Source organism: Borostomias antarcticus (genome assembly GCF_949987555.1).
Source record: "Borostomias antarcticus genome assembly, chromosome: 2".
NCBI lineage: Eukaryota > Metazoa > Chordata > Actinopteri > Stomiiformes > Stomiidae > Borostomias > Borostomias antarcticus.
In genome coordinates this window covers 3,513,930-3,530,835 of record NC_140235.1, presented here as the reverse complement: position 1 = coordinate 3,530,835, position 16,906 = coordinate 3,513,930, and the positions used below count along the sequence as shown (strand labels likewise).

The 16,906-nt window shown below is 43.6% G+C and overlaps 1 protein-coding gene across 1 annotated transcript in view; it reads left to right on the top strand.

Moving 5' to 3' along the window:
* grid1a (glutamate receptor, ionotropic, delta 1a) overlaps positions 1 to 16,906 on the top strand; it is a gene marked incomplete at both ends in the record, with an annotated part of 259,970 nt that overhangs the window by 147,110 nt on the left and 95,954 nt on the right. Inside the window, one exon of the mRNA XM_084450816.1 lies at positions 7,450 to 7,734. Coding sequence (XP_084306942.1) covers positions 7,450 to 7,734 — 285 coding nt within the window. The remainder of the gene's footprint in view (positions 1 to 7,449; positions 7,735 to 16,906) is intronic.

Sequence of the window (16,906 nt, the reverse complement as noted above, 5' to 3'; positions counted from 1 at the left end):
ATACTCGAGGCACCTGTTTTCCTCATTGCAGGTAATGGAAAACCTATTTTGTACCGTAAATCTCAATCATCAAATCAAATCAAACTTTATTATTAACTATATCTAGATAGGTAAGGCTTCTCATTGGGCAGCTGGTGTTATGCATCAGTAGCGCACTGAACAACAATGTCCCTGGATTAGAGGATGTTTCAGTTCCAAGGTCCGGCGACACCGTCGGTGGTCGTATTAATGCCACGGAGACGGCCGTGACCCAGGGCAGAGCCGTCAGCTTTCTACCGCAACGAGAAGCTGAGCTCACGGAAATACAGTACGTGAGAAACTCTCCTGGGTCACAACTACATACTATATAGACTACTACGGTATATAGACTTGGACACAGGGCCAAGTGAAGATGGGTGACAGGCAAATCTACTTCGACAATGATTGCTCAACTGAACTGCAGAGGAAATGCGCCCAGGCTAGATACTATCAAAAGAACTGAAGCAGAGGAATGTCAGTGAAGTGCCTGTATCCAGCTAAAATGGGTTATTTTGGGTTTGGAGGAGGTTTGTTGCCGCGGCGGGTGGAGAGGTGGGTGTGGAGTCTGACAGCCACATTAGCGGTTGGTGATTGATTGGTTGATTGGTTGATTGGTTGATTGGTTGATTGGTTGATTGATTGATTGAACCACACCTTTCACGCAAACAGGTGAGATGTGGAGCCTGGCCCACTCAGTACCATTCAGCCATGATTGATACAAGGAAATTAAATATCTCCTTGAGGGAGGGACAGCTTTCTTACATTTCCACCACAATCCATCTGTTATAAAACCACACAGATGGTATGAGCATACGTCCTGATGCTGCCAGGCCCTAATGCAACTAGAGAGTGAAGCTGAAAGAGAATGTTGGAGAATGTTGAATTCATGTAGCTGGTCTGTAAATCTCTCATCCGTCTCACACATCATGCTTGTGAACCCAGTCCACATCCTGAAAAATCACACCTAAGTGGTTCTGTAAACAGTGCAGGTTTATGAGCAATCTCTTCTGCCCTCTAGTATCCTACAAGTGTGCACCGGGGCAGTACGTAGCTCGGGAGGTAGAGCGCTCGGCTGGGGTTAGGGCTAGCCAGGGTTAGCTAACACCAATCCCAATACCCCCCTTAGCCCTATCCCTTGGCCGTACCTCTCCATTTCACGTGTTCCCACGTAGGGTAGTGTGTCCCATTCCTTTTAGCTTCTAGGGCTAGGGGGCATATCGAGGGCTAGGGGACGTTCAAACAGCCCTCCAAAACGAGGGTTTTCAGATGCTGACTTGAAACCGAGGGGTAGATGAAAATTCATCTTTTCAGTTTTGTGGACCGAGGCAGTGATATGATGAAACATATAGGTGCCGGTGCCGTGAAAAAAAACATGGGAAAGAAGCCCAATATCTTTGAAAATAATCATTCAAAAACTTTACAATCCGTGGAATAACTTAGTTTAATGTAGATGCAAATGAACATGTCATTGGATCGTAATGACACGTATTTCAGAAAAAAATTCACAATACCAACTGCATTTCGGTGTAGCTAACAGCAGTTTGATGTCCCAGTAAGTTACTTGTAGGCTATGGTGCAATGTTGAATCTAATCTAATCAATAGAACTTTGTGTAAACTACGATTTTAGAGTGACAGTTGATTCCATGTCCCGTGTAGGCCTATATGAAGTCTGAAAAATAATCCAGCAGCTATTTTTCTGCACATTAATCTGCCTCGTTCTTCCTGAAATTTGGTCAGATTTGTCACTATAATAATAGTAGTCATACTGTAGCACCCCAGGGACTCCACAGAAAACCAGGCAACTATACAATAACGATTGAAGACGTAGCAAGTAGTGTCCCATTTCTTAGGTAAAGATTTCAACCCCTATCCCTTGTGGCTCCGTTCTGAAGGGGCACTACCCAGTCGAGGGCACTCCAAAACTAGGGGCTAGGGCTAAGGGGGAGTATTGGGATTGGGCCTTGGACTTGGAGTGAGAACTTGGACTTGGTCCCCAGGCGCCACTAATGAGGCTGCCCACTGCTCCTGGCTGCCCCTGGAGGGCGACATCTTGGAGAAATGCAGAGGATAAATTCCACCGATGACCGCAGATGCATGCGTAGCGTGTCAAACTGAATTAGACCATCTAATTTCCACTGTGAAATGGTTCAGACAGCCCAAATGATATGATACCCACTACAACTAGAGTGTTGCAGCTTTCCACCGCTACAGTGGCATGCTGAAGTATCCTTGTACACAGATGTTTGCCGCTCAGCAGAATGTTATGAAGAAATTGTGTCCCTGGTGTGTCCTCATGAATGCTGTAATTGGCCATTTTTCCACCCAGTCCATCCAGAACTGTTTTGATATGGCATTGGTTACATCTACAGACAAGACTTTCATTCAATTACAATGTTTGTTCCAACTGTCCGTAATCCCTGAGGCTGATGCCTTTTTAATGTTTTGAATTAAAGGCTTTAGAAACAGAAGAGATTTCAGCTTATAGTCTTAACCAACTGATTTGATTCTCATTTGAATGGCAATCCCATGCAAATGCATGATCGCATTGAAGTGATAATTTGGTCCGTTGCTTATGATATGCAAAGTGTTGGATTAGAAATGCAATTAGATGCATTTGAAATTCATCACTCACAAATGCATCATACAAAGCAAAATGCTACACATGATCAGACTGGTGTTATCGTGTTCCCACCTTGTTGATAGTAGAACAGTAGACTAGATAAAATGTTTCTTTACAAAAGACCATAACCAAGCATTAGACACATTCAACCGTTTATGCACCTGTCCAGCTGCGGACATAATACTACACGATTACAACATGCATACTAGTAGCCTACTGTTTAAGCAATAAACCACGAGAGGCCGTGTGTTATAGTGATTTTATAACAGCTAGGGGGCGTTGTTAGGCACGACGCGAAGCGGAGTAAAATCACTATAACACAGGGCCTCGAGTGGTTTATTGCTTTTATACAATGGTTACTACAGCTATTAGTGTAAAATAAACACACAGCAATGTAAAAAATTTACATTTATTCAAAACGAAGCATCATTCCCTCAATTCCGCCACACAAAATAGTTCCCCTAACAAAAGGGTTGCCAAGCAACAACAACAACTACAATGCATTGGATCAAATGGGAGGCGCATTCATACTGGAAATGGAATGATATGCGGTCCCAGGTGTGTGTTGCAAAGTATTTTAACACGGCTTACAGCCAATCAGAATCAAGAACAAGAACTAACCGTGGTTGAGAGGGCTGTGGAATTTAGCGGACATTAGGTGTCAGCTAGGCAGCCGGAGATGACTGATAGTCGATGTCCACTTTAGGGAGAACATTTAGGAGTCATTATGAAATCATTATCATCCCGGCCGATGGCTCTTGAGTGATCCTCTAAGACTGTCAGATACCGGTCTGCGGTGTAATGGTCCTGGAGGGCTCGGTCCAGGAGGAGAGTGGACGGTCCATCTGTCCCTCTGTTGGCTGAGATAGGGGGGGGGGGGGATACTGTGACAGCACCAGTGATGTGACTCAGTCGCTGTCACCCCAAGTATAATTGAGGAAGCATCATCTGCACGCATCATTAGCTGAGAGAAGAGGGAGACCAGGGTGGGACAGGAAGGTGATTTACGACCATGACACATTGTGAGAGACTGTTGCCCTCGATATGTCTTTCTAAATACTGGGGTACCCAGCTGTTTGGCTGGAGCCACAGAGCCCCCAGAAGGGTTTTATTTACAGTTAAAATACAACAACTGCTTTGGTTTGATGAAAGTAAAAGAAAATATGTGGTTTTGGTTTGATAAAAGAGGTTGTACATTAATGTAAACTACTGTACTGAGTTTGGTGACTCAATTGTGCTACAGTACAGAGAGATTGCTTATTAGGCTGTGTTCACACGGCATATTTCTCAAGCTGCTAAAAAAGCAAGGCGCACCGCATTGTCCCTGGACGATGCTATTCGTTGCCAAGTGACAGAACAAGACATTCATTGGCCGCTTCCTCCGCGGAAAAGTGAAAATATGTTATACTTTTCTGCGCTGATTAAACACGAGGCTCTCTGAGGCTCTGAGCGCGCTGCTCCATAGACAGCAATGGAAAGCAACGCTTTGATCAAATCTGCAGTGTGAATACGCCCTAGTGCAACAGAATGTTAAAGCAGTGTAGGCCTATATCAGCATCCAGTGTACACCAGGAAAAACACTAGCCTGTTGCGTGACTCTCTCTCTCTCCTCTCTCTCTCTCTCTCTCTCCCTCTCTCTCTCTCTCTCTCCTTCTCTCTCTCTCTCCTTCTCTCTCTCTCCTTCTCTCTCTCTCTCCTTCTCTCTCTCCCTCCTTCTCTCTCTCCTTCTCTCTCTCTCTCCCTCTCTCTCTCTCCTTCTCTCTTTCTCTCTCTCCTTCTCACTCTCTCTCTCCTCTCTCTCTCTCTCCCTCTCTCTCTCTCCCTCTCTCTCTCTCTCCTCTCCACCCCTACTCTCCCATCCATATCGTTAAATGTGGCCCCAGAGCTCCAGATATCCAGTGGTTTAATGTACTCATAAGGCAGGGAGTCAGCAGATGCATTTCAGATTTATCACATTGCTAGCCCACCACCCCCACCCCCACCCCACACACACACACACACACACACACACAAATGTAACTGTCCAGTCTGTCCCAGTGTGACTGCATATACTGTCGGCTTACACACCATCCCGGGAAAAAGGGAATGCACTTCGCTTCACTTTATTTATAGAAGCACATTTAAAATAACGACAGAAGTTGACCAAAGTGCTGTACATGATAAAATAAAACACATTTTCACACAGACACACACTAGATAGTAAAAATCACAGGACAAATCAGGTACCTAAGAGGATACAGGAGGGGTGTACAGACACTGAGCTGAGCGCCAAGTCGAATATGAGTCTTCAGACGTGATTTAAAAACATCAATTGTGGAGGCCGACCGCTCGTTCCACAATCTAGGGGCCGCAGCAGAGAAAGCAGGGAACATATAATTTAAAAATCGATGAAATATACGGTGGAGCAGCCCCATGCAGTGCTTTAAAAAACAAACAGCTAAATCTTAAAGTGGATTCTAGACTACAGGAAGCCAGGACAGGGGACTGCAAACAACTCAAAACTTAACTAAACGGATAAGTCTCTTGCCGGCTGCACAGTCAAGAAAGTCTTCAGCATATAGCAGAAACAATACAAGCGCACTCAGCTGTATCACAGTGGATTATTTATTCCCAATGGCACAGGCAAAGATGACAAGGAACGTTTCAGCCAACGATGAGGAAAGCATTGAGGAAAGCGTTGAGGAAAGCCGTCAGGCTGAAACAACCGTTGTCGTCACGGCCTGTCGTCACTCGATAAATGATCTGTCGGATGCGTCCGTGAGCGCTGGTGTTGTTTCGACTATTATACACCATCCCCACACCCCCTCCTCCTCCTCCTGCTCCTCCTGCTCCTCCCTCTCTACCCGTAATATTCGAACCCTCTTCGTCTTGTCCCTCCAACTCGTGTATCCCCTCCTCATTCTTCCATTAACATCCTAGTCCTCATCAGTATCTCTCTCTTTCTCTCTCTCTCTCTCTCATTAATGTCTTCTCACTATAAACTCATAAGATGGATCAAACCAGCGTCAACACCAATATTGTGATTAAATTCTCCTTATTCTCCCACACCCGATGAGATTGTGTAGCATCCATGTCATTATGGGCTGTTTCACTCTCTGGGTATAATTGGGTTATAAAGAAAGTGTGATTGAACATTTAATTACTGTTGCATTCTGTGTCTGCCTGTTAAAAGGCAACAAAGGGGGCCTGCAGTGAAGAAATGTGGACTTGAATTTTTAATGTAGTTTCATTATGTTGTTGTTCCGATACTTTTTAGATAGATTTTTTTTCTCTTCCAATTTGATCTAAACCCACATGATGCTTCACCTTTCACGGATCTTACCTTTTTCCTAAAGAAGCTGAAAGGAAAATGAAATATTATGACAATATTTTTAGGCTACATTCCGGAAATGTGTATCCTAAGCGATCGTTACGTATTGTAACCCTAACTCTATGAGTGGAGCAGAGCCCCACATGGCTAGCTCCTATTGGCTAGTGAAACCTAGCCTGCTACAAATGACTGAAGAAAAAAAAATCCATACACACACCTGTGTCCAGCCACTGTATAAGCGGGCTTCGCCTGCACATCTGCTCCTAGACAAAACAGCAAAGTATGTCCCCTGTGGGGCTCTGCTATACTAACCATGGTTCTGTTTCGTGTAGCTCCGCCCCACAGAGCTAGATCCTATTGGCATAAGCGGAGCTTATGTGTTTATATTTGATGAAATACAGAGTAAGACATATCAAATAAAAAAATATAAAAAAACACCACACAGGCATTAATAAACATACAATGGATCAGTATATGTAAATAACACAATTTGGACAAAAATGTGAGATAGAACCTTATAATTCTAAGCTCACCACGTCACTTTGGATAAAAGCATAAGCAAAATGACTGTAATGTAATGTTTAAAAGTATGAACCTCCTCTTAATTTTCTTTTTGATTTATGGTGGAATGACTCCCGTCTCAGCTGATAATTGAACTGAAATGAAACAAACCATAAGTGTAGCGATCCATTCTACTGAACTAGCTGACAGATTTGAGGAAAACATTCATTAATGTTTCATCAGGTAAACATCCTTTGGTTTCATTGTGAGTATCCATAGCATATCATGATCTCTCTCTGTGCTCTGAACCAGCATCTTGCCTCATATTATGATGTCATTCAGTTCCTCATCATGTTCACTTCAGCTCTTACACCACTAGCTAGTAGAAATATGAGATTCATAAGATATTCATCACCACTTACCGTAAATGGACAGCTTGTCTGTCAATCCATCGTTGTTATTTAAAGACTGCATAAATCGTTCAGTGTGTTGTGGGTAATTTGTTCTAGCTAACCGTTTGGTATGTTTTCACCCAGAATACACACCGACACAAACATACAGTAGCCAGGATGTAATGGTAAGGATCAGTAGCCAGCTTGTCATGAATATTATCAACATGTTCTGGATTATACAGATTCAGGTGGGATGTGTGTGTGTGTGTGTGTGTGTGTGTGTGTGTGTATATGTGTGTGTGTGTGTGTGTGTGTGCATGTGATTGCATGAGACAGATGTGAGGAGAAAGATTTAGTGCACACACTGTAACTAATCTACATGACAGGTGCATATTTTGAAGGCTCAATCTGTCCCTCTGTATTAATTTTGAAAGAACAAACATTTGACCAAACTTCCCTGCTGGGTATTCCCTCCTGTGCTTCCAATTCCTACTGAGGACAGCGAACGCAATAACTACTTGTCTTTGAGACGATAAACACATCTCACCATGTTATCACTGTATCTTTCATTCTTCTAATCCCCTCTCCTTCTCTCCTCTCTCCGTAGCCTGTGAGCTGATGAACCAGGGGATCCTGGCGCTGGTCACGTCGACGGGCTGCGCGGCGGCCAACGCCCTCCAGTCCCTGACGGACGCCATGCACATTCCCCACCTGTTCATCCAGAGGAACAACGACGGCACGCCGCGCACCGCCTGCCACCTCAACCCCAGCCCCGACGGAGAGAGCTACACCCTGGCGGCGCGACCTCCCGTGCGCCTCAACGACGTCATGCTTACCCTGGTCACGGAGCTGCACTGGCAGAAGTTTATCGTCTTCTATGACAGCGACTACGGTGAGTTAAGGGGGAGCGGGAGTGCTATAAGTAGGAAAGCGGGAGGGAGTGGATGAGTGCCAATGTGAAACCATTGAAATATTCAGCTAATTATGCTCCGTTGAATGGATGGTGTCAAGCAACAAAACACAGAAAGCCAGTAATTTCAGAAATGTGTTGTATTCAAATTGGTTGTTCTTTGATTAATTACAATAGGTGTCTTAATTAGGCGCACTGGGACAACAAAGAGGGAGGGGGGGACAGGAAAAGGGTTTCATTCTCAAATAATGCCTTAGTTTGAATTTAATTCATCTCAGTCAGAGCCCCCTGCAGGCTGGCCGTTTCATTTTGAACACAGCTTTAGTAGTTCTGCTTGAGGCTTTCTGGCAGGGAATGGATCTCCTCAGAACAAGAGAGCCGAGCGATGGAGAGGATTGAGCAGAATTGTCCTTCCACGGATTCTACTCTTTCTAGGGGATTTTATTTAAGGTGACATTGTGGATAACAGTGTCATGACATCATAACCATAATGCAACAAGGTAATGTCAGTAATGGTAATATCATGATATTACAACCATAAAAACTAAACAACCACATATATCTTTTTTTTTAAATATTTTCTAAGGGTGAAACTCCTATGAATAATCCTACTAATTTGCTGCGCTGGTGTCTAGTCTGCTGCCTACCGATAGCTTTGATGCACACCGTGCATGGTGCAATACACCAATTACACTGAAAAAAAAACCACAGTACCCCATAGACAGACGAATAATATCTTAATGCTCTGCTAACTGTAACTCGGCACTATGAGTGTGCAGTCATAATGAGCAAGAGCACCAGCCCTAACGAGACAAACTATTTCAGACTAAATGAGACAACATTGCCATTTGCACTGCTGTTAACAATGTTTAACGCACTACTCCTTTAAATGAATTAAACAAATTAAACGAATGTAGTGACTTATTAGGATCCTTGTCACAGAAACAGTCAAAACAAGGTGGATCCCCGAGTCTCTGCCTTCTGATGTTCGACCTCCGGTGCAACATCGCCTACACTCGTACACCAACACGCTGCTGTTGTACTGTATCTGGTAGGGGCAGGAACCAGGATGTTGAGTGTCTTATAACCAGCCTGTGATGCTGAGGCTTTATTACTGTGAGTTAGCACCACCAACACCACCAGTAAACTAGTGTTTAACTAACCTGTTTGAATAAGACTTTAGGGGACTTTAATAAGGCTTTTTTAAACAATGCCCATGACTTGACAGTGCTGAGAGTTTTTTCTCAAAAACGAATAAAGACATATTAGAGGAGTGCAAGAGTACAGGAGTGTTGCAAGAGAGACTGTCTGGGTTATTTAGAGAGCCAATGCATGTGCAGTCTAGATCTAAAGAGAGACGCACACGCTCATATAAAATAATAACTACATCTTATTATTTTATAATTTATACTACATGTTATTATTCTTTTATACAGAATGTGTTATGTTGTGTGAACCATTACGTTGTGTGAACTTTTCAAATAGGTTACTAGCTAAGACGAATTCTAAGCGTCCAAGCATCACATCTGGAGGAAACCAGGCAGGGCTCATCACCTGGTTAAAACCATCCCTACGGTGAAGCATGGTGGTATCATCACCTGGTTAAAACCATCCCTACAGTGAAGCATGGTGGTATCATCACCTGGTTAAAACCATCCCTACGGTGAAGCATGGTGGTGGCAGCATCACGCTGTGGGGAGTTTTTCAGTGGCAGGAACTAGGAGACTAGTCAGAGAGGGAAAGATGAATGGAGCAAAGTACAGAGAGATCTTTGGTGAAAACCTGCTCCAGGACGCTCAGACTGGGGCAAAGGTTTTACCTTCCAACAGGACAATGACCCTCAGCACACAGCCAAGACAACGAAGGAGTAGCTTATGGGACAAGTCTGTGAATGTCATTGAGTGGCCCTGCCAGAGCCCAGAATTCAACCTGATTGAACATCTCTGGAAAGACCTGAAAATAGCTGTGCAGCGACACTTCCCATCTAACCTGACAGAGTTTGAGGATCTGTAGAGAAAAATGGGAGAAATACCCCAAGTACAGGTGTGCCAAGTTTGTATCGTCAAACCTAAGACTTGAGGCTGTAATCGCTGCCAAAGGTGCCTTAACAAAGTACAGAGTAAAGGGTCTGAATACTTATGTACATGTAATATTTCAGTTTTTAAATTTTGAATACATTTGCTAAAAAATCGAAAAAACCTTTTTGGTCATTATGGGGTATTGTGTGTAGATATTTGAGAAAAAAATAAGAATTTAATCCATTTTGGAATAAGTCTGTAACCAGAAATTTTTCCACACCAAAATGTGGAAAAATTGAAGGGATGTGAGTATGCGGTGTATTTAAAATGCATAATCTTCGTGTGGAACAGAACTTCAAGGAGGCAAAAACCGTCGAATCAACAATTTATTGAGCATGCCTAACACTTGGCCCGAATTTCTAGCCAATACTGAATCTCACAGAAGGGCCACAGCTTTTAAACTGGCTTCAAGCCAGGAATCACATGACACACACATTTGCATACAAATAATGTTCATTTAACACGAATATGGTCACAAACGGTCAACTAGTCTTCTGAATGTGACAGCTTGAACTTTGCCCCCTTTCGGACACTGGGGCTGCGGAGGTTCTTCCTTGGATCATGTTACAAGACTAGACTCCCTTTCAGAGGTGAACTTTAGGTCATGCTGACTCAGAGACAAAGGAATGCTGACTCAACGGCAAAGATAAATGCCCTCTGTTGAGCCTTGCATTAACACAGTTCAAACTACAGCAAACTTTATTCATTGTTCAATAAAAATGACTACTACATGAGAATAATACAGATATGTGATTAATGTAATACAGTATAAAAAATATACTACAAGTACTTTCCGGATGCTATGGGAGGAGCCCTGTAGTTTTTGACCCTCTGGGGGAGCCCTGAAAAATTGCGCAATGCCAGAGTGGACAGGTGTGATTGGGGCCTGGAGTGTCACCCGGCGGGGTGAAGGAAAGAACATCTGATATAAATCAGTGTCCTGTCAAAGAAGTTGGCGAAGTCATCAGGGAGAAGGGATGCTGAAGTAGAAGGAGGGGGTGGGGGTCGGAGGAGTGACGAGAATGTTTCAATTATTTTTTTTAGGATTAGAAGCAAAGGTTTGAACTTTAGAGATTAGAGAGGAGGAAAAAAGTGGAAAGAATAGATAGGAAGTTAAGAAGTCCCGTATGGAAGGTGGAGTTTGCCTTTTCTCCATTTACGCTCAGCCACTCTCAGGTTCCGTCTATCTGATAGATAGACTCTATCAGTAGGCACTGAGTCCGACAACTAAGGGGCGGATGGAGTTGCTGGCCTGGAGGTGAGGGGACAGAGATTGTCCAAATAAGAGGAAAGAGTAGAGAGGAGAAGGTAAGTAGGAGTTTCAGGGGGTAGGAGAGAGAAGGATTCAGGGGCGAGGAGGGCAGACGTAACGAAAGAGGAAATATCAGTGGGAGAGTGAGTGGAGATACACTACGGGTAGAAAACATGTAGGTAGGGGGAGGAAGTAAGGGAGGAGAGGGCAGGGAGAGAGATTAGGACATTAAATAGTGGTCACAGAGCTGGAGGGGAGTGACATAGAGGTTAGCAGGAGAACAGTGTCCAGTAAAGATAAGATCCAGCTGATTGCCAGCCTCGTGGTTGTCGGAGATGGGGAGAGGTCAAAGGAGGAGAGGAAAGAAAGAAGAGGTTGAAGGAGTGTGGAGCCATCATCTGGGAAGTGTGAGACTAGTGTGTCTAGCTCTTCTAGGAAATCACCAAGGGTGGGCGGTACACAGCAGAAATGTGAGCTTGACTGAATAAGTGACAGTGACAGCATGAAATTCAAAAGAGGGCAGGAAAAACTGTGGAACAGAAAAGAGCCTAATTCAATTTTGGGGGAAATTAGTAGGCAAGTGTCCCCACCTCTGGGAGTGTGAGAGAAAGAGGACATGTGCGACAGAGCTGCGAGTGTGGTAGTGTTTTGGTAGATGGTAAAATGGTAAATTGACTTGTAATATATCAATTCAAATCAGTGTATTCTCTGTTCAAGAGTCCTGTTTGCCCTGATAACCTCTTTTGCATAATGCATGGGTTGTGCCCACAGTGTTTATAATGGTGTGTTTGGGGATAATCATTGCTCTTGGTGGATTTTTTCCCTCAGAGAGCCCGGCGTTGAAAACTCGTTTACTTATTACAAACTAATTTGTAATAAAAGTAACCAGCTTGGACTTACAAAGATGAACCTTGGCATTCTCCACTACTCTTTTCTTAGTTATTAGAATAAATCCGCAACAGACTGCACGTTTATAGCACTTTTATCCAAAGCAATGTCAATCTCACACCAATGGCAGCAGCTGCCATGCAAGGTGCCAGCCTGCTCATTGGGAGCAATTTCGGGTTCAGTGTCTTTGCCCAAGGATGCTTCGATATGTGAACAGGCGGAGCCGGAATCCGAACCGCCGACCCTACGATCATTGCACGACCCGCTCTAGCTCCTGAGCCATAGCCGCCCCATGTTTCCTGGTGTGATCCAAGTCTCAGTTAGAAAAAGAGATTTGAGGGAGAGCATAATGTCTTGGTCTTCTATAATTACTCCCAAACAAGCCTCCTCTTTTGTAACACAAATAAAGAAATAAGCATGGCAGCTCCAAGCTGTTGCTAATGAAATTTGTCCTCTGCATTTCTCCCATCCAAGCTGTCCTCCAAGGGCAGTCTGGAGCAGTTGAAAACGATTCCACAAGCATAGCGGATTTCTGCACAGAGCCTTCACATACACCCTCTGATGACGAAATGGACGCCAAATGGGCCCTCGCATACCCGCGGACAGGGAAAGTGTCACCAAGGCCTAAGTGCGAAAGCACATCCTCTTGGGTGTCAGTATCCTATTGCTCTCACTAATGGCCAATCAGTCTCCATGTTGATACAGTAGCACACACACAAGCCTTCTTACAAGTGAATATTTTGTGTAAACATCTAGCACTCAGCTTCTGAAGTTTCTTTGAGCGGTTCCCACAAACATATTTCTAGCAGATTACAAGTCGTCTTCTCCGGAGTGAAGGAGGCACAAAGTGATGCTGTGTGAGGCAGGCAGTTTATTTTTTTAACTGTGGATACAGCATTGGCCTTGTCCTTCATGTGATTCTGCTCAGTATACTGTAGAGTAAGAGTATAGTCTCCAAATGACTTGAATCTATGTCGCATTGTAATCCTCAACCCTTTCATATTCTAATTTCATAGTCATTATCCACAAAATGTTATCCTGGGGAGTAGGGCGGGGCATGTCCACAAACCTCCGAATACATTTCTGCATGGGGCCCCTTAAACTCTAGAGCTTTACCAGCTGAGCATGTTGACATCTTGAGGCATGTACCTGTTTGTCAGACAAGCCGCACATAATTGTGTACAAACTACATGCAATGCAGTGACAGTTTAATTTAATGCCGAAGCTATGGATCCAATCAGTACTGCCAATGGATGGGATTACAGCCAAAAGCCTGGAGTAGTGTTGGCTAACATTGTGAAATGTGGGAGAAATGTGGACTCAGCAGGATTGTCTAATAAATCAGCCATCAGAAACTCAACTCAAACTCTACACTGCTAACTGTAGCCTACTATGGGTTTGCTTAAACTCTTTTACCAACGTTCAATGCTGTTTACTTCTCCAATGGTATACCACATATCACTCTACAACAAATCTCAATTGTGATTTTCGCAAAACATTGCTAAATTATTATAATCCAGTCCCTGGTTTAATTGCATTTGAATGTGATGCAGTTGTAGACAATCGGTGGGGTCAATCAATACCCTATGTCTCCATAGTCTTCATTAACACCTTTCAATCCCCCTGCTGCAAGCACTGGGCTGTAGCACCACAGACATACTGCATGCCCAACAGAGTAATCTAATTACACATCCAATTCATGCAGCTATTATGACAGTGAACTACTCATCTGGTAGGTTTGTTGTCGAGTCTCTTGTCTATGTGCAAAGATGCGGTGGCTTTGTTTGTGTCAGTGAAGTGGTGTTCATATCAGTGTCACTTTTCCCCTGGTGTTTTAGTTGGCCAACAATTTTCAGCCACAGGACCCACGGTGTTCCAGTGAAACTGGCCTGGGAAGAGGCTAGGATGTCCTAGGATGGGCCTGATGGAAGTGTTGTGCTCGTAGTGGCTAATGTCACCAATGTTCTGCTGCTTTCCTTTTATCACAGCTCAAGCAGCTGGTTCTATGGCCTCTGGGACAAACTCTGACAGGGTTTAATGAAGTGTGTCAGGGCTGCCCATTTACTCACATCAAAACCCATGAATCACTGACTGTCGACCGTTGAAAAATGCCTCCTCTGCTTGCCTTATCTGGTTTAATGTCTGTTTTGTAATCCTTTGAATTCATGCTGTGTACACTCTAAACTGTTTTGTCATTACCATTGAACCCCATATTGTTGAACCAACAGCTTTAGGGGACCTAGTGTCATCATGAACTACTTTTGGAGAATAGTTTAAATGGAAAAGATAGCTCTGGGTTTGGAGGAGGAAATGGAATGCTAATGTTGTTTTTCTTTATACCAACTGATCCCAGCGGTTTGGGAGATAAATACAACTTGATGGGATACAACAGGATGTATAACCCTTATGTAGAGAGTGGGTCGTATGCCCACCTCCCTTGTTCTCTGTAAAGCGCATTGTGTTGCCTCTGGGTATGAAATGCGCTATACAAATTAAGCTTTGATTGATTGATTGATTGATTGATAACCCACATCACACGTGTGAACACCCAACAAGCACAGTGGTTAGATATGATAAAAATAAATAAATCCTACACCTATAATTGCACATCAGAAAGGCCGTCATAAAGTGAAGCTCCTAAAGACCTAGGTTATCATCAAATAAACTGATGATATCTCACAAAAACTCCACATTATAACATGACATTCGCGTCAAAATCAACAGTTAAACCCATGGTTGTTCCCTTTGACACAGCCTTTTGTCAATGTTTCCTCAGAAACTTTATTTGAGCAATCTGAGCAACAGGGTTTGGATCAGCTTGTCTGATGGGACTTTTGTGTTCACTAAAACCCTCTGTTTTACACTGCATGTGTTTTTACCAACCTTGTCACAGGGGCTTCCCTTTAACCCCTCACCAATTTATATAAATCATTTCCCCATCGTCAGTACTGGCATACCTGGACTAGTAATGAGTGTGGAGTGGGTACCTCAGTCTCTGCCCTCCTCCTGACTGAAATTCCAAGAGGAATTAGACTGGTATTAGGTTTGAAATTGATTTAGCTGCCTTACATAGATTGGTATGAGGTGGAATTGCACATAGGCAAACAGAGAGGGATGCTAAATGCTTGTATAATGAAGTATAACAAGTTGGGGGGGGGGGGTGAAAATGCGAACAGTGATAGTAAAAAAGAAGGGAAGACAAAATGTCTGCACACCCCATTTTGTCGCTCCATTTCACCTGCTTCAGTCTCTGCCAGATGTAAAGCAAGTCTCCGTAGATTGAGTCAGGGCTGTGTTCAAATCCAGCAAACGGAGGCGAAAGCTTCTTGTCTTTGAAATTGAGTGTTTACCATGTTTTTTGAATGATTTTTCACGGTGCCCATCCACATCCATTGTATGACTAAAACGGTGGTAGAGTAATTATCAGACTTTCTCAAAAGTGCTAGTTTTGTCAAAGTTTTGATCTGAACCATTGTATATGATCATATGTAACCTTAAAACAGGGCTAAACATGCATTTTCCCTTTACTAATCCTTTAACTTGCATGTGGGGATTTTGGAATGGATGGCAATGTCATGATTTGTCTGTCTAAGGGCGGCTGTACGCTAGACGACTTTCACAGTTATAAAGGAAAGAAAGTGTCGCACACTCCAGGCTCCATATTAAGTTTTAATGATGAACGTTTCGGCCGTGTGGCCTTCTTCAGATATCTGATATCGTCAGTTAAAGTCCTATTGAGAATTAGGTTAACGGTACGTTTAGCAAGGCTGCCCTGTTTAAATCGCTTGTGTAGCTGACTAGCCTACTACTAATCATGTTGTTATAGTTCATTTCACAATTTGACACGTTATTAGAACAAGCATTAGCTTTGTGCATATTTGCCAGCTAACGTTTTTAGCTCCGATAGGCTATATTGTGCTCCTCACCCCCTCCCTCCCATCTTCCCAGTAATAGATGCATGACAGGGCAGGGTTCAGAGAGCTGCTAGGGGTGACAGCAGCAGATGAGTTTGGCTACCTGCTGGGGAAGGTTGGATGCCTCATCAAAAAGCAGGACACCAAGATGAGAAGGGCAGTTACTGCGGGGGTGGCGTCTGTCTTTGACCCTTCGATTCCTGGCAACCGGTGTGTACTGCAAGTCTTTTATTTGCCTGAGTTCAGTTGCAACCTGATTTCCAAATGAAGCCTCTGGGTCATTAGGCTGCCTGGCACCAATACCTTGGACTTTTAAAGACATTGCTTTAAGGCAAGGCAAGTTTATTTATATAGCACATTTCAGCCACAGGGCAATTCAAGGTGCTTTACATGAGACATTAAAAGCATTACAACAAAAAGCAAGACATTATAGACATTTAAGGCAGCAAGCCTCGATGTCAAGCTCTGTTTCTTTCACCTTGCGACGTTTCTTTGAGGGCATCTTTCTAAACAAGTTGGCGGTGGATGACGGGGAGGGATGATTACTTTCCTCACCACCTGAATCATGAAGATCATGATTGAGGCATGATGGCTGATGTGTCATAGACCTTGGTGAAGTGCCCGACATGTCATCCTGAACATCCTGTTCCTCTTCACCCAGCATGCCTCTGATTGATCCACCAAGCTAGAAGATAGGAGAGAGAGAAAAATGTACTACATTCACAAGGTGACCATGCAGATACGCGAAACAACAAGTTGTGGTCCAAAAGAGCTCTTGCTATTGTGTAGATTTTATACCGAGTGATTTGTTACTTTGCGTGACATCTCCGAAAAAACAAGAGAGATCCCTTGAACCATAAAACACTTGTTTCACATGCCCACACAGTCATTTCATGCAGTACACAGAGATATACGTTACTTACAGCGCTCTCACTTGGGCGATGAACATGTTTTTTGAAGAACTCCATGACCCTCAAAAGACAAGACTGCCTGGGTGTTGGATTCCTGTTCCCACTCCCACT